This window comes from Pyxicephalus adspersus, chromosome 1 (genome assembly GCF_032062135.1).
Source record: "Pyxicephalus adspersus chromosome 1, UCB_Pads_2.0, whole genome shotgun sequence".
NCBI classification, from domain to species: Eukaryota; Metazoa; Chordata; class Amphibia; order Anura; family Pyxicephalidae; genus Pyxicephalus; species Pyxicephalus adspersus.
Window position 1 is genome coordinate 71,783,708 of NC_092858.1, and position 17,472 is coordinate 71,801,179.

A 17,472-nucleotide genomic window follows, 5' to 3' on the forward strand; every position below is an offset into this window, starting at 1 on the left:
TAATGTTACACTTATATCTTGACTAATGTTATATTTATATCAAGACTAATGGTACATTTATATTGTGACTAATGTAACACTTATTTTGTGACTAGTGTTAGATTTATATCAAGACTAATGTTACATTTATATTGTGACTAATGTTATATTTCTATCCAGACTAATGTAACATTTACATTGTGACAAATGTTACACTTTTATCGTGACTGTTACATTTGTTTATACAGAACTCTTCTGTTGAGGAGAAATGTGGGACAAAGAAGGGAATTCCCACCCTCCATCATCAAATTACCCGCCTAAATCTCCAGCGCACAGTCACGTGACACTGACAGGCCTCACACCAGACCCCGCCCCCCTCCTCGGGACCCGGCCGCTTCAAACTAAGGGAAGTGACGTCTAGGACGTCATATCCGTGGAGCTGCCGGAGTTACGTGAGCGCTTTCCGGGAAGTGTTGTGTGAAAAGTGCGGCATACACTGGGCCGTGCCGATACGGAGCGGTCACCATGAGGCGCAGTAAAGCGGACCTACAGAAATACATCGAAAATGTTCAGAGCAGCGTTTCCTCTCCGCGGGAGGTGAGCCACCGACCCCCGGCCTTCTCTCAGCATGGACTACATTGACATGCCGGTGTGACAATGCTGTGCGCTCCCTATGGGGTGTCATTGTAGGAGGCAGCGCTATGTATAGCCCGGGACCACACTATCCACACTGCCAGGGGGGGACAGCCACCCGCTTTACAGCTTCACTCCCAATAATGTCAGGAAAAGGGCCAATAGAAGCTGCCCGTGTAGAAAAGTAAACATTCACCTCTCCTGGTGCCCGCAATACACAAATACTGACAGATAGGCACCCATTGTATCTTCAGAAAGTGAAACTTCATTGAATATATTAGCTGTGTCCCCCCTCCCTTCACTCGGTGGTCACTCCCACCAATACTCTCTACTATTATGTACTGCAGTGATCTGGGCTCTCTGGACGGAACCACAATGGGGGGGGGATCACACTGAGAAATGAACCTCTGGCTACACGTTTGCATCAGAGTTGTGTGGCATCATGGGAGAGCTGTGTGTAGTTTTGTGTGTGATCTTTGTGTTGACACTTATAGTTCAAGTCGATGTAAGGACAACATTTTTTAGTTAAAAAGGAACTAAACTGAAAATTGCCAAAAAACAAAACACCTGCGCTGGCATCTTCTCTTCTTCTTCCTATGTCACCAGACCCAGGTGTGTGATCAGGTGACATAGGTTGAAAAAACAATTTTTCTCTGTGCAAAAAGCCTCCTTCTGCACATCATTAAGATGCTGGGTCATGTGCAGAAGGAGCACCCAGGAGCCTCCCAGGATGTGTGATCTAGGTGTACCAGGGGGCTTTGCACTCCCATTCATTCTCAATCCCCTCAGCAATCAAGAACAAACAGAATTCTTACTTTACGTTAGGGTTGTCTACCCTTTTCTGTAAAGTGAAATTTCTAACTAAGTTTAAGTACGCTTTAAGACTAAACTAGGTACAGTTACATTGTTACGGTTTGACCCCCGCTGCAGTGTTCAACCCAGGAATTTTTTTTTTTTTTTACGCTGAGTGGGAAGAAATTGTAGGCGGGTGGCATCCCCTGTATTTTGACCCAACTTGAGTAGCCAACTAAAAACAGCCGGGTGGTTACTGAAAAGTGCCGGGCTAAAAGGACCCGGCAAGAACAGGGCACTGGGGTCAGTCCCCTCCTTTATTTGTCCTGGTGACCACTCTGAGACCGAAAAGAACCCAGCATTTTGAGTTGTGGTCAAGAATAAATAAAAAATCCTCCAATGGGTACACCAGTTCGGGGGACATCTGCCTGTTTTAGGGCCTATTGGCTAAAGCCTATACAATCCTTTTTATATTGTACAGATATTCCTCACTTACCGACTTGTTCAATGACAACTTGTGCTTATGACTGGCTTTTTGATGAGTACTCTGTAAGAACTGTAAAGTGTAGACTTTTTATTTCTTAGCTCTGTTGACTATGTTAGTCATCCTGACACAATGTGCACGTTCTGCAGACTGACTCTCTACTGTGCTCTCTGCTAAATGACCAAGTTATACAATGGGGATTTGCTGGTAGAAGTATTTGTATACGTGTGGTTATTTAAAGCAGGAGGAAAGTTCTGCATGATCGGGCAGGTCATTATTGAAGATAGGGACAGGCAATACCCCTTCTGCAATAATCCCTCATACCTGCCTGATCACTGCGGGAAACTGTCACAAAAGCTGAGCTGTGCATGCCAGAATATCCGGCAATCCCAGCTTCTCCTGTGCATTCTGGGAATTATTAAACTTTCTCACTTCTGCCTGGAAGTAACATCATCCCAGCCAATCAATATGGCCAAAGATTTTCTCAACATAAAGGAAGATGATGGTGGCACCCAGCAATAGAACAGGGATAGGTGTGTATGGCGGGTCCATTTCTGCTTTAAATGAAGCATTTAGCAAATAGTCTGATCATCAAAATATTAATCAATAGAACAAACTTGGCATTGCTCTTATTTCTGTCTGAAAATCTAAGTGAAAATGCAATCTATTAGTTATAAAGGTAAATAATGTATTGACATTGATCAGTTCTCTGGCAGCCATGGGTATTTGTGCAGACATGAGCAGCTAATGACCATTGTCTTGTTGGAATTATCAATTTAGAGGTTGCAGAATCATTTGAATGAAGGATCTTTGTTTTTTTTTTTTTTTGTTTTTTTTTTGTGCCCTATTGTGCGTAACTTCACATATATGAACTGTATAGAGGGTTTTTTTAAGTATTTGTATTTAGTGACTTGGTATAATTTGGTAAGTGTGAGGAATGATTGGTTTAATGACAATAATAAATGATACTTCAGTGTTTGCCCCGGAAAGTGGTTTTTTTTTTTTTATGAAAGGGGTAAAACACAGCTATTTTAGTGTTCCCAAATGTATGCGATAGGTATCCAGTAACATTAATATTGTCAGTTTTCTACAAGTTTTCCATCTTGTTTGTAATATGCTCTTGACCAGCGGCTGCCAACCTTTTCAGGTCCACGGACCACTAAAATAACCGGCTCCGGACCACGCATGCGCAGGAAGCCGGTTGTCACTTAAAGGGGGAGAAACCTCCCCCAGAGTGACATCATATGACATAGCCCCGCCCACTATCCCATCGCAGATCTGAGCCTGCAATGGGGGAGTGGGCACATTGTGTGCAGGGACACAGCCCGCCCACTTCCCTGACCCTGGGACTTCCTAGTGTTCCATGTTTTTTTTAGGAGTATAACAAGTTAGGCTTAGCTCACATTAGCAGGAAAAACTTTACTGCTCCCAAGTAACTGTTGGACATCTCGTATTGGTAATGGGCAATAATTGCTGGGCTCCTTCATGCCCAGCAGTTTTTCAATCAGTAGTGGTTCCTGGTGTGAGGAAGCAGTAACTGAAGTAAACATAACCTTACCGCCGGTGTCTATTCAGCCTAACTTCAGATGTGCCCCAGATGCCTGATAGAACATTTTTAAAACTTAGTTTCCACTTCAGTTTAGGTGGTTACGACTAGCTGGCTCTCTAAAGACACGTCTACAACACAGCTGCAGTCTATACAGTCACTTTCAGTTCCAATTAGAGGTTCTTTGTTATAGTGCCCCCATTGTGCAATGAGGTTCTTTCCTCTGACCCCCTACATCATTGCTGTGTCCTGTAGTGATATAGGAGTCAAGCGTTCTCCCTAGGCCCTTTTAGCGTGCACACCACCCAGCACTTTTCAGGAACCACCTAGCTGTTTTTGGGAAGATAACTGAAGAGCTAGGTCACAATACAGGGGGGTATCCTGTATGCTGTTTCAGTAATTTTCTGCTCATGTGTTGGCTCACTGGTTTTCTGCATAGAGCTTGAGGTTGATACAATACTTTTTGAAGCATCAAATTTCTGTTCAGTGTCTACCACATTTTTTACAACACTGAGTTTAATACTGATATTTAAGAGGCGGTGATAAAGACTAGTCTTCCCAATTTTCAGATGGAAGGAAAATAGATCCAGAAAATGTAAATAGTTGACATTGAACATGAAGATAGCTGCAAATCTTGTGGGGAGAAAAGTGTTTTCTTTTAAAATGTGCTATGTTATTGTTGTCTGTTTTATTTCCAGAAAGCCATGAAAGGATTTCTCTTTGCAAAGTTGTACTATGAAGCTAAAGAATATGACCTTGCCAAGAGGTAATTTAAATTACTTTTTAGCTAAATTTGTATAGTTTGAAACCCTGAGCTGTGTGGTTTTCTATAATACCATCTGAATCTAATGACCAAGAAATGTTTTGTCCTTAGGGTGTATAAAACAGCATTCTTATATGTACTATTGCTATAATAAGCCTTAACTTGCTAAGAGGTGTACACATTTTAGATCCTTACTGCTTGAGAGCTGTTTGTGATAGTTTCAGCCCTGAATCTAACATCTATACAGCCGTCCCTTAATGCTTTTTGGTGAGCTGTCATGGCAGATCACTTTATGACCAAGAACACAGCGGGGAGCCTTCCCCTCTTTACAGAATTAACAATTCAGGTTTACTTGTGTGTTTGCTGGAAACAATCACTAATAATCTTTTCCAGTGACAGCTGAGAACCTGTACACAGTGTAACATTTTTACAGATTCCTCTAAGCATGTGTAAACAATTTTGTGTTACTGTTACTAATATTTTTTCCCAAACTGTATTTATCTCCTATGATAATTTTTTTGTTCAGCGACACACAATTCTTTTTTTTTATTATTATTATTTTTTTTTGTTTTAATGTATGTTATAAAATGCTTACTTAACATGTAAATCTATTGTTCAATATGTTTTCAGATGCGTGTCATCATACATTGATGTGCAAGCAAGGGATCCAAAAGCTCACAGGTTTCTTGGTCACCTTTTTGAGCTTGAAGGCATTGTTGATAAAGCTGTTGGCTGCTACAAGGTATGTCATTACTGTATACAGGTAGTCACCGGGTTAGGGACATCCAAATTACAGGCGACTCCTAGATACGAATGGGGCTTCCCTGCTCGTTCGTGTGCAGGAAAGAGGCTTGATGGGGGGAGAGGGCAGTTTGCATGACTTGCAGAAGAAATCTTTTGCTAAACACAGCTGAGGTTGTGGATGATCTTATGAGCTGAGCTGATCTGTAACATCTTGGAACTCTTTATTGTTTGCTTTGTTTCTTTATGCATAATAAAGCTCAGCTTGCTCTAGAAGTAAATGAATGCCTAGGCTCCATAAAGTTTTTTTTTTTTTTTTGCTTTGTTTGTGAATAACTCACAGTGAGAAAAACATCTGTCCTAATTGCATTTATTAAATAATTGTACCTGTTCTGCCTTACATACAACTTAAGAACAAACCTACAGTCCCTATCTCGTATGTAACTCAGGAACTACCTGTACTTTAACAGTCCTGAATATACCTATTTGCCGTTTGCTAGTGTTATATTATTTATATTGTAAGTTTATGTACAGTTTGTAATTGCAATATTACACTCTAGATAAGTATTCTTATTTATCCTGTCAGTCTCTGTTGTGCTGGCTGAAATTCTGCTTAAAATGTAATTTTTTAACTTCCATATTTAATTTTCTCGATTTTATTTTTGTGTACTAAAAACAACTTCCTGGTTATAATGTGTTAAGGCGATTTCTTGCTGATCCCAGATCAGTTTTATCCCTCTATCATGACCTCTGTTTTCAACGCGTTGGGAGCAGTGAATTACACACATGCAGCTTAAGCATATGGTTATATCACGTCTCAAAAGTTTATTATTACATCACAGTTTATATAGTCAGACAACAAGGTGGAAGACACTTATTAGTTAGTCAGTAACAAGAAACTTAATTAACAACTTTGCTGAGCAAGATGTTTCAAGGTAAGAAGATTCAAGGTAAGGATGGAGCAAATATTGACCTACTGATAAGGAGGATATAACTAGTTTTGACACAACTCAATTATCTGCAAAGTATAGAAAAAAACACAAAAACAACTTAACTTCAAGACTCAGCAAAAATATATTCCTTACATAATGCAATATTTTTCATCTGATTTTAGCGTTCTTTGGAACTAAACCCTACTCAGAAGGATCTTGTCCTTAAGATTGCTGAGCTGATATGCACTATTGATGCTACAGATGGGAGAGCAGAATATTGGGTGGAAAAAGCAGCCAAGCTTTTCCCAGGAAGTCCGGTTATCTACAAACTAAAAGTAAGCTACAGGAACATTTGTTTTGCCTCAATTTTGCATTACTCACACTTTGGTTGGTATGGCCTAAAGTATTTAAAGGTTTTGCTAATCTGCATCTCTCCACACTCACTACATTTTTTGATCTAGTTTTCAATGTTTTCACACCGAATTAATTTCATTTTTCACCTTGTATTCATACTTGAATGCATCCACTAAGAAAAATTTGTAACTCTTTGGTGAAAATATTTAATAAATGCACACCATAGGATCTAGTTTCTTGGCACAACTTATCTAGATATATTTAACTAAAATAAAAACCTTTTTGCTGATGGTTTTCAGGTTGGGGAACACCCCCTGCAGTAAATAGTTATGACCAGGTGTTTGTAGACCAAAGTGTCACACTCTCTGCTGTTCCAGAGTCTCCAACTCCTGCACCAGCATTGTTAAGCTATGCCTCTGTACAGATATAAAAAAAAAATAATTGTATGTGTTAGTAGTTGTGGAAGATGCCACCATCATGATCGCTTTGCAAATCATAGTTCCTACCGACTTTTCATCTTCATTTTAATCAGTTGGCCAGGAATTTTTTTTTCCCCAAAGCTTTTTATGTTTTTGAAGCAATATGGGAAATAAGCAATGAATTACTTTTATCAATCATTTCCTCCAGGTGAATATTGCAGGTGCACATTTTTTAGATTACAATGCCTAACTCGCCACTTAAAAGCCACATTTACCAATTTTTTTATATGAATATTTATTCTATGTCTTAGTAAAGCCCTGTCTACCCCACCCCCCATTTCAACATCTTCCAGTACAGGTTTGCGACTTGGAAATCTTAATTTTTGTCATGTACATGGTTTTTATGTCTAATTTTTTTTTTTCCAGGAGCAGCTCCTGAACACTAAAGGTGAAACAGGCTGGAATCAGTTGTTTGATTTGCTCCAGTCAGAACTCTTTGCGAGGCCCAATGATGTTTTTGTGAATATTAGACTTGTGGAGTTATTTCGGTCAAGTAAAAGACTAGATGAAGCTGTGATCCACTGTCTGAAGCCAGAGAGAAGAGCTTTACGTACACACTTAGATTGGTGCTCTTGCGTTGTGCAAGTTTTAAAGGTATTTTGTTTAGTTAACCTTGGTTTTTCCCTTCTCCAAATTCTCTAAAATTTGATATTAACTTTTTTATTATTAGACAGCTTGATCCATTAACGCTACAGTTTTTATATAAAATCAGCTAGAAACAGTGTATTCAGCCTTAGCTATTTGTTTTAATTCTCCCTACTCAACCACCTTTGCCCCTGCTACCACAATCCTGTCACTTTTCTGGCACAGCTGTCCCCTGCTTTAACACAGCGATGGTTTGACAGCTGAGAGGGTTTTGGTAATGGCAGAGCTCATTAGGATTTTGAATGCCATGAGACAGACCTAAGTGTGCGAGGAGGACAACTGAAAATACATTGGCCATTTCTAGCATTCAGTCAAGTCTGTCTGTATGGAAAGGGGATAGCATTTATCATCTGCTCCTCCTTTCCTGTCATTCATCTAGGGCCACCTTGGGTAATCTTGGAGATCCTGACGGATCCGTGAATGATGGAAAATGAACAACCTCAATGGAAGTGAAGGGGAGAGAGCACAGCGGGGTGCCGCTTGCTTATTCTCCCCTCGCTATAAAAAAGAAAGGCGCTGTATGGACATTGATCTTTCAGACGTTTGTTGCAGGAAACAATTGTTTCCAATGACAATTATGGAGCATGTCTACGTAGCCTAACGTGCAGGGCCAAGATCTTTCCTTGCAGTGTATTTTCTTTGCTTGCTGAATGCCCTGTAGAGCCATGAAAGAAACCTGTGTTTTTTTGTTTTTTTTCCCCTTAATGTGGGTGGGGGAGTGTCAATGGTTAAATATACGAGGGGGAGCTGAGAAGTTCCTGGCTTTGCCCAGAAAGAAGAGAGCCAGAGTTATGAAATGACATGTTTATTAAACATATTACCCCCTTAGACTGATGCACTTGGTACAGCGTATCCAAGTAAATATAGTGCAAAGACAGGTTTTTTTTTTTTGGCAACAGTTTTTTTGTGTATTAAACAAAACCTACTACTACAGAATCTAGTGTATAAAATAACATAAATGATAAGAATACAATTTGTGAGGTACTGCCTCACCCCTTGAGGTTAGTTACCCAAACATTTTCATTATCATCCACAGTAGAATTAGAGAGGTACTCCCTCACTCCTTGAGGTTATGTACCTACAATACTAGACATAGATCACCTGCTTAATGTGCAGAGAACATCAATCATTTAAATATTTTCAAACACAGCTTTGTTAATCCGACGCATTTTGCCCAATCAAAGCATTACATTTTGGATACATCTAAATATTTAATAAACAGATGATCTAATAGTATATTGGTATTCCAATAATCTATCTTACCTCATACAGTTGGTGATATTTAAATTCTCATTAAATATGATATCTATGTTTACTATAATCAATGTCATATTAGTCCTAAATAATTAAACGAATATGGGTATATCATTGATCAAAATGAATATCCTCTATAAACTATATGCTTAAGCAATCTCCTTGGTTCAGAAATATCTTTACTGGTTATCCACATACTGCTTTATCCATATGTAGATAAGCATACTTTTATAAGAATATACATATCCCCTCAAAGGATCCATGTATTTTCCCACAATGTCAGTCCAACCTTATAAATAAATGTTTTTTGCACAAGTACATACTAAGGTATTAGGCTGTCGTATGCCCCCACACTCATTTTTCTATTTCATCTGTAATGGGGCAAAGCCAGGAACTTCTCAGCACCCCCTCGTATGTTGACAAGTAAAATGGAAATAAGATGTTTTAATAATGCAGATAAGCATAGATTTTAAATTGATCTAGATTTTTTTTTTTATCTCTCTTCCAGGAATATTTGTCCTCAAATGGCGCTTCATCTAAAAGCAATTGGAGAACAATTAATAAGGAACTCTTACTTGCACTTGCAGACCTTGTCGTTGTAACTCTTTCTACTAGAGATGTGCAGGAAAGCAAGCTAGCACTTAAAAGGTATATTTTCTAATGTTATGCTGCTTGTTTTGGGTTTACTAAAATGCCTATTAGAAAAGATAAGGTAGAGCAAATTATTTTTAAATGATCTGGCAAAAAAAGACATACAGGCTTCTCTTTTTTTTATTGGGTCTCAAGAGATGTATGTTTTGTAGAGCACCTAATGCCCAACTCCTGTCTTGTGCAGTTTCGGGTGGATTCATGAGCACAAGTTTCTTACATCCACACTTTTTTTATATTTCACTGCTTTTATGGTAAGGACACTTTCGGCCGTGCATTTGAGTCATAAAGATTTGCACTGCAGCCACATATAGATCTGGTTACCTGCAGGGCGGTTTGTACCCACACAGCAGCAGTTTTTTTTTTTTTCTCTCCATGTCTGGGGTGCACCTCTCAACTCTCACTTCTTTCATTGTTATGCTCTACTACTCTTTACATACACATGGCATCGTCATTGTGAGCTGATCAGGCATTGCCTTGAGGTAGGAGCTGTCCTCATGGCATCTGCTGGTTGTTTAAAGTTGCTTAGTTCCTGTAGAGAACAAGCTGGATAATATTAGTTCTCCATTGTAAAGGTGAAAGCAGTGTATCTGCCTACAGCTGATGGTAGTTAAAATGTAAGAAAAATGTAGTGTTTTTTTTTTTTGGGGAGGGGGGAAGGGCTGGATTGGTAAAGTGCTGCTAATGGTCCCCCTAGACTTAAGAGAGCAATTTAACTCTTGGAACATAGAATTTAGTAAACATACAGTTAAAGTCCTGAAATATGCCGCTTTATGATCATGCTTGGTGGTACTAGCTTGCTACAAACTTGTTTTTTTTTTTTGGCATACTGTTATTAGGAGGGGTTTGTTGGGCTGTGTCCTACAGTTATTTATTTGTATTTAATTTTTTTTATTACAATGATCCTAGTTTACTCCTAGATGAAAGCTTAGACTAAAACAAAGCTGTGAATTCTTTTTATAAAATGTTGTTCTCCCTTATCAGTTTTGATCAGGCACTATTGTCAATGAAGCCCCATGCAGATGGCACAGATGACTTGTCAGTTACATTTACTGAAATGCGAGGTCACTACTACATGCATACTGGAACTCAGTTATTGAAAATGGCTCAGCACAGTGAGGTTCAGTGGAAGGGGTCATTAGAACCAGCTGCACTCTGCTATCTCCTTGCTTTCCAGGTATGTAATGATATGGTACATATTATACCAAGAATAGTAAGAATATAAAAATTGAACTTTAAATCAATCTGATGTGTTCAGTTTTTTAGCCACAATTTAAGCATCAGGGTCAAAACTGCTACGGACATTAAACTTCCTGTGGTAATCGAAAATATTTACTTTGGTTAGGTGCCATGGAATAAACCAGCTAAAGGAGATGAAAATTCACAAAATATTCTAGAAGGTTTGGCCTGTGATCGACAAAGTCAATCAGGTAATGGATTTTTGGTATTTAAAAAGTCTTTCTGTATGATAGAATCATAGATTGTTTACATTTCTACAAATTTTTGATACCTTTGCGATCAAGATTCTATGATGGTCATAGTGCCTAGAGCTTTAGAAAAGTAAATATTCTAGTTGGAATTCTTATATATATAAATTACTACTTTTGTATTTTTTATTATTCCTAAGATTTATTGATAAGGATCCTAAAGGATGTTTAGGATAAAATTCTCATGTTATTAAATTTGCCTTTACAGGACACTTACTACTGAGCTTAAGCCACGGCAAGGATGATTTTCTTAAAGATGTAACAGAAACATTTGCTAACGTAAAGGGTCAAGGTAGTTTGCTACAGATGGTGTTTGGAAATGATTTGTCAATGAATGCGTCTTTCCTGGGTACAGATGACATAACCAATATAAGTTGTCAGATCCCAGATCTAAATGAACTACATCGATATGACTATGGTAAGGCCTGCTCCACATGTAAAATTTAAGGTCTTTTCTGCCTATTATTTAGACTATCATGTCTGGTTGTTGAGGGGGGGGGGGAGACTTGAATCTGTGGTTGCTTAAATAGGTGCCAAACTCTAATTTTCCTGCTTCTGTGCCAACACTTGTGGTTGGGATTTTTGGCAGCAGTGTGCCCAAGCCAAAATCATGTAACATCTGCACATGAGCATTGAGGTGTTCCTTTAGTATACACTAAGCCCAGTTAATTGTACACTCTAAAGAAATCTGCTAACAGGTAGGTTTTTTTATTTCAGAAGAGACCTCTCATAGCAATTTCTTCAATAAATGGCTAGCCGCCTGTTCATTATTTATTACTTTTTTTTTTTAGGTATGTCCTGCTTTAATTTTTTCAGCCTTGTGCAGTTCAGGAGTAAAAAAAACTTTTGTTTTGTTGTCTCTTCCTAAAGACACACATGTTTGAGGTGTGGCTACCTAAGCTCATGGGCAGCTCTATTCAGGTTTCAAATTGGCAGGCATACCATTGATGCCCTCTTTGACTTGAATAGAAGCTATCAGACACTTAATTTAATTGTTTTAGTAGTGGGAAATAGATTTAAAGGTCAGGTTTGCTTGTTGGGTACCTCATTCCAGGCACTTATTAAACTACACAGACAGCTTGGCTTTAGGGTTCCTGTTTGCTACAGTTTTCTTTGTAGATTTGTGTACTCATCTGTTTAAATTTAATTTCTTCTGAAATAGCATTTTGTGGCCTAATTTTAAACAGAAATGTATGGTATTCATAATGACTGCTCAGAAGGTAAAAATTGGAAAACAGTCCAAAATCTGCTATGCTACAGCATTTTTTTTTTTTCTTAGGTGCCATTCGTGTACACAATGGTGATTTGCAGCACTTAACCTGGCTTGGTCTTCAATGGCACTTCATGTTTTCTTTGCCGAATCTTCGCAAATGGCTTAAGCAGCTTTTCCCTCGGCTACCTCAGGAAACTTCAAAGCTTGAATCAAATAATCCAGAATCTTTATGCATTCTTGATCTGGAGGTATGCTTTCTGTTTTCAAAGACCAGTTAATTTCAGATTGCAAACTGTACTTCATATATAGTTTTCAGTTAACCTTTTCTTGGAGACATTAATGCTGCCAATGTGGCTTCTTATTCTAGATCTGCTAGAGCACTGGTGCTGGTTCATGTCTGGTTAGTTGGGGGTCGCAAATGACTTGAGGCAGAAGTGCCGGCGGCCTTCCTTACACTGCTCTAAAGCTAGTGACAGTGTGACAGTAAGAGCTGAACCAGCAGGCGCGTGTGCGGCTCTCCTCACACTGCTTACAGGAGCTGCTGAAAATGGTGGAGCAATGTATATAAGGATCACACTTCTCTGCCATTCCCAGCAGCTCTGCCACCTGACAGCACACCAGCTCTTACACTAATTTGCTATTCTCAACTAGTGTGCTGACAGGTGGTGGAGCTGCTGAGAATAGGAGAGTTGTGTAAGCTGTACATATACTGGGCCACAGCAACATTTTATTCTATGTTATGGGGCTCTGCTGTCAGAAAGGTTGGGGACCACTGTGCTAGAGTATTGGCTGTTGTTTTTTTTTGCCTCTAGCCTTTGAAAATTGGTGCTTAGGCAGGTGATTATTGCAGATAAAGACAGGAATTGTCTCTTCTTTAATAACTATTCTTACCTGCCTGCTTGCTGCCCGACTGTCAAATATCTCAGAGCTGTGCATGCACATCAAATCCTCCTTCACTTGCGGATGCCGTGACTTAATGTAATGAATTCCTGCGCTCCTGAGCATAATTTGAGTCATCTCGGCCTGACCAAGATGAAGATCAGGATACTGAAGGAAATAAGGGAGAAGGTGGCGGTGTCTGATGGAACAGAAACGGGTAAGTATCAACTAGTTTTGCACTAGTCAGAAATTGGTCTCTCTAGAAGGGATTGGCAATGTTAAGGCACTTGTTTCCCAAGAGAGGTTTTCTTCAAAGTAGCAAAGCCACATGAGGAAAAGTAAGGAAAAAAGTTAAAGGAAGCAAAACTTGCACAACCCTGAAACTGTATTTTATGTGCTGAACAATGCAGTCTAGGTTGTTTTTCTTTGGTACGTTCATAAATTAACATTTCATGTCTTTACTGCCAAAATACAGATGTTTTTTTTTTTACTTTGCTTTTAGGTATTTTTATTGGCAGTTATATATACGAGTCATCTTCAGCTGCAAAATAAATATACATCAAATGACCATCATCAGCCTCGTTGCCTGCCTATGCCTATCTGCAAGCAGCTGTTTACAGACAAGCAGAGAGCATGGTGGAATGCTGTCTACAGCCTTATTCATAAAACAGCCCAGTAAGTTTTGTCTTTTTTTGTTGTGTGTGTTTTGTACAGTCCATTTTGAACTTTCTGTGTATATTGAACATTTCTAAATTAAATTTGTAAATCCAGACCTGGTTCTTCAGCTAAACTGCGGCTTGTAATTCAACATGAGCTTAACACACTGCGAGCTTTGGAAAAGCATGGTCTGCAGCCTGCCCTTCTCATACACTGGGCAAGGAGTCTCAGCACCACTGTAAGTGTTTAAAAGAAATAGCATAAAATCTATTGTCTACTGTCAACTGGTATCTTTAGAAAACAATGGCTGTTTTGCACAATAAAACATGTTTGCTACTCCAGGGGAACAGTTTGAATTCCTTCTATGATCAGAGGGATTATTTGGTTCGATGTATCCACTACTGGAAGAAAGTATTACCGCTGCTAGATGTGATTAGACAGAAAAAGAGCATTCCTGAACCAGTTGATCCACTCTTCAAGCATTTCCACAGCAAAGATATTAAGGTATTTGAATGGGTTTGGGATCTTCATGTATATTCATTTTGTTAGCTTCAGATTTTAAAAAAATATTTCTTTTGCTTTTCATGTTGCTTTCTGTCTTGATATAAATCATAACAAAAAACTCCAGTGACATTCGCTAATATGAGTCAAAGGCACCTGTTTTTAAGTGGAACTGTATGAAAAATAAAAACACATCTTACTTTTACTTCTGCAGAGCCCCTGATCCCCTCCATACCTGGCCTTGACTAGGTCCTACACCATCCTGGAATCCTCCTTCTCTCGACGTTGCCATCTTCTTCCTTCTTTTGGCTGTCACCTGATCTCGCACTGTGCAGGCATAAGATCGGGTGATGTAGCCTGCTGTAACTAAAAAAAGAATTGACTATCATACTGGGCATGCGTGAGATCAGCACAATTTTCAGTGTCTGGAAAAGCCCCTTTGGCACATGCCCAGAGGAGGCTTTGCACTCCCATTCAGTCTTTACTGTTGTGGCAGTAAAGACAGAAGGGGAGGGGCTTCCTCCCTTTTTTATTTATTTTTTATTTTAAGTTTTAAAAGAAAGGTCATCTACACTTTTATAAAGTAAGTTTTGTTGATAAGTCCGCTTTTACACTTTTTATGGAAGTTCATTGCTGCATTCTCGTACTCGTTGAGAAACCATGTTCCCTGTCTGTAATCTGACACATCTGGTATCATCCACAAATGTTAATATTTTTAATCTTTATCCAGCTGTCTGACGTAAGAGATCTGGAAGATGAAGCTGGCATTGCTTTTGCCAAAATGGATATTTTTGATGGAAAGACTGAGGATGCCATACTAGCTTTGGAAGCTATTAAGAGTGTTGATTCGTACTGGAATCTTGCATTGGTATGTACTGCCCACCCAACTGCTAGCCATGCCAGAGTATAGCCAGTAAGCATTTTCCCTTCATTATGGTTATGTATTTGCCAAGAAGCATTACCACAGTAGATAAACATGGATAAATAACTCCCAGTCCAAATAAACCAATAACCAATTTTCTAATAGCAGGAGTAGTTCTCATAATTACTGCACCTGTCCGTAATAATTAAGAATCAAGTATGGTAATCAATCACACTAATGGACTTAGGGTAACTATCAATAGATTAGCATGAGCGTAAAAATATGTAAAATATTTTTTCTAGACTTCAAACTTGATTTGCTTTTCAAAGTGCACTTTGTTTTTTTGTACCTTTTACAAAAATACCTTGGTAACGTGCTAATGACCCAGGAGGGGAAGACCCTGTCCAATAGCATTTACACTCCTATATGTTTGTTTAGGTATACCAGAGAAAAGGAGAAGATATTGATAATGCAATGTCCTCTGAAGAACAGGAGGAGTATCACAACTGTATGCAGAAGTGTAAAGCATACCTTATCAAAATTCTTGATGAGGTTTCTGCAGATCCATCCTCGGCAGCAAAGGTAAGGGAAAACTACTTTTTTAGAAAAATATCTATCTTCTCATTAGTTTTAACTGCAATTTTAATGTATACATGTATTTTGTATCATATCTGAGATAGGTCACCAAATTGTAACCTGTTCACTACATTTAAAAATCACACTGTTTAGGAATTCTGATTTTCTGCTTTTTATTCTTAATATTGAATCCCTGTTTTAGTTTTGCTTGCTCACAACACCATTTTTTCCCAATATAACCTGTTGGATTTTGATTGTTGGCAGTGAGACTTATTGCCAAGACCATTTTCAGCGCAAACACATGTACGGAACAAAAAAATGCATTCCAGTAACCAACAATCACCCTTGAGTTGCTCCCACCATGTTCTAACTCCACCCTAACACTCTAGTATATGTATGTTTCCTATTCCTGCCAGGAGCTGCTGCAGTGTTGCAATATGCAGCATATAGAAGGTGATGCATATAGAAGGTGATGAAGTCAGCCATTAGTCTATTAGCATTTATTGGTCAAGAGACCTATAGTTGTATGTCTTCTTTCAGAGGTTCTCTAACTTTTTTTTTTTTTTTTCCCCTACATGGTAACATTTTAGGCACAACCTCAGCCAAAATGCAGGGATTAGTTGGAACTTTATTCAGGTCTTCCCTTCCATATTTTAAGGCTCTCCCACTAAAATTTTTGCTGAAGTTGGCATAAACATACACTCTCGCTATACTGTAGTAGTTGACACAGTATTTATACCATCTCTTTAATTAAAGTATTTTACTTTCATTAGGTTCTGATATTTACTTTTTCTGGTTTTCTACAGCTGCCAGTGCATATTGAATCTGTTGAAGAGTTGTTGGATGAAGTAAAAAGAAATCTGAATGAAGCGCCTGAAAGTCAAAGCCCAAACTTTAGAGACACCCAATCCTTTATGGCTGCTTCTGGAATTAAGCATTCTACTCCATCTCCATCCAAGTTTGCTCGATCACCCATTAAAACACCAAAGGTATACAACATGTTGAGAGCATTTTAAGGTTTGTTTGAAGCTAGTTAGCTGGAATTAACTCCTGGCTATGGCCTACACAGATGTTGCAGAATTGCTGGTGTTCTGCCCTTTCTGTTTTTTCGGGTGGGTCTGCCATTCTATATTGCTTATGTGTGAGGTTCATCACATGAGCATGAGTTGGTTGGCAGAACTGCCATTTGTTCTGTTGCGGTCAGGCCTTATGTTAGGCAACTGGGCAGCTGAGGAGTTTGTGAATGAAAGATCAAGGGTCTCCCGTGAGTGCTGCAACTTAAAATATATTTACCCCTTAGCTCTAAGAAATAAAAGCACTTTGCTCCCTGCAGCTTTAGAAAAAAAAATCTAGCTGAACCTGCAATAATGTGGCATCAGCAAACCAGATTCTTGCTGCTGCATATTCTGGAATCAACTTTATAGGTATTTACCTGTACATTGAATGAGTAAATGTGAAAATCGTCAGCTATGTTCAAGTGGGGTGGGTTCTATCCAGAAAAAAAGTAAGGGCTTAAAATTGTATTGTATTTTATTAGTAGCATATGGAAAGTATTTACTTTTCTTAACAAGCAAATTTTTACTTGCTCTGTGTAAATATAATCTCCTGAAAATAGGTCATACAGAATTAAAGCCAATGTGTGCTTAAAATGACGGAAATGTTATATTTTTTCTAGAGGTTTTGTCTGGTCCAATTCTAAAAGAGGGTTTAAAAAAAAATCTTATTACTACTTATTACTCCACAGTCTTCATCAAAGACGCCACCACGTTGGGCTGAAGATCAGAAAACTATGATTGAAGAGCTTGTTCAACAAGTTGAAGCCTTAAAGGTGAGGCAGCACTAATGTAACTAAAATAAAATCTTCTTTTATATTCATTATTTTGCTTTCCTTGCTAGATCAGTCCAATGGGTTAATAGTGATTATTCTGTCTGCCTAACTACTTGTGTGCATGTGACTTCCTATTTATTTTTTTTATTTTTTTATATATGGATCCAAACCTTCCCATTCATTAGACCTGTGTACGTGTTAAATATATAAGGGCACAGA

The 17,472-nt window shown here is 38.6% G+C and overlaps 1 protein-coding gene across 1 annotated transcript in view; it reads left to right on the top strand.

Annotated features, from left to right (window-relative positions):
• The first annotated feature begins 401 nt into the window (after positions 1 to 401).
• The window catches only part of LOC140332797 (E3 SUMO-protein ligase RanBP2-like), a 40,818-nt gene continuing 23,747 nt past the window's right edge, over positions 402 to 17,472 (top strand). Inside the window, exons 1-17 of the mRNA XM_072413993.1 lie at positions 402 to 576; positions 4,133 to 4,200; positions 4,828 to 4,939; positions 6,053 to 6,205; positions 7,070 to 7,297; positions 9,111 to 9,250; positions 10,235 to 10,427; positions 10,596 to 10,680; positions 10,946 to 11,155; positions 12,017 to 12,198; positions 13,332 to 13,504; positions 13,601 to 13,724; positions 13,829 to 13,990; positions 14,718 to 14,855; positions 15,288 to 15,431; positions 16,232 to 16,414; positions 17,170 to 17,253. Coding sequence (XP_072270094.1) covers positions 505 to 576; positions 4,133 to 4,200; positions 4,828 to 4,939; positions 6,053 to 6,205; positions 7,070 to 7,297; positions 9,111 to 9,250; positions 10,235 to 10,427; positions 10,596 to 10,680; positions 10,946 to 11,155; positions 12,017 to 12,198; positions 13,332 to 13,504; positions 13,601 to 13,724; positions 13,829 to 13,990; positions 14,718 to 14,855; positions 15,288 to 15,431; positions 16,232 to 16,414; positions 17,170 to 17,253 — 2,451 coding nt within the window. The 5' untranslated portion in view covers positions 402 to 504. The remainder of the gene's footprint in view (positions 577 to 4,132; positions 4,201 to 4,827; positions 4,940 to 6,052; positions 6,206 to 7,069; positions 7,298 to 9,110; positions 9,251 to 10,234; positions 10,428 to 10,595; positions 10,681 to 10,945; positions 11,156 to 12,016; positions 12,199 to 13,331; positions 13,505 to 13,600; positions 13,725 to 13,828; positions 13,991 to 14,717; positions 14,856 to 15,287; positions 15,432 to 16,231; positions 16,415 to 17,169; positions 17,254 to 17,472) is intronic.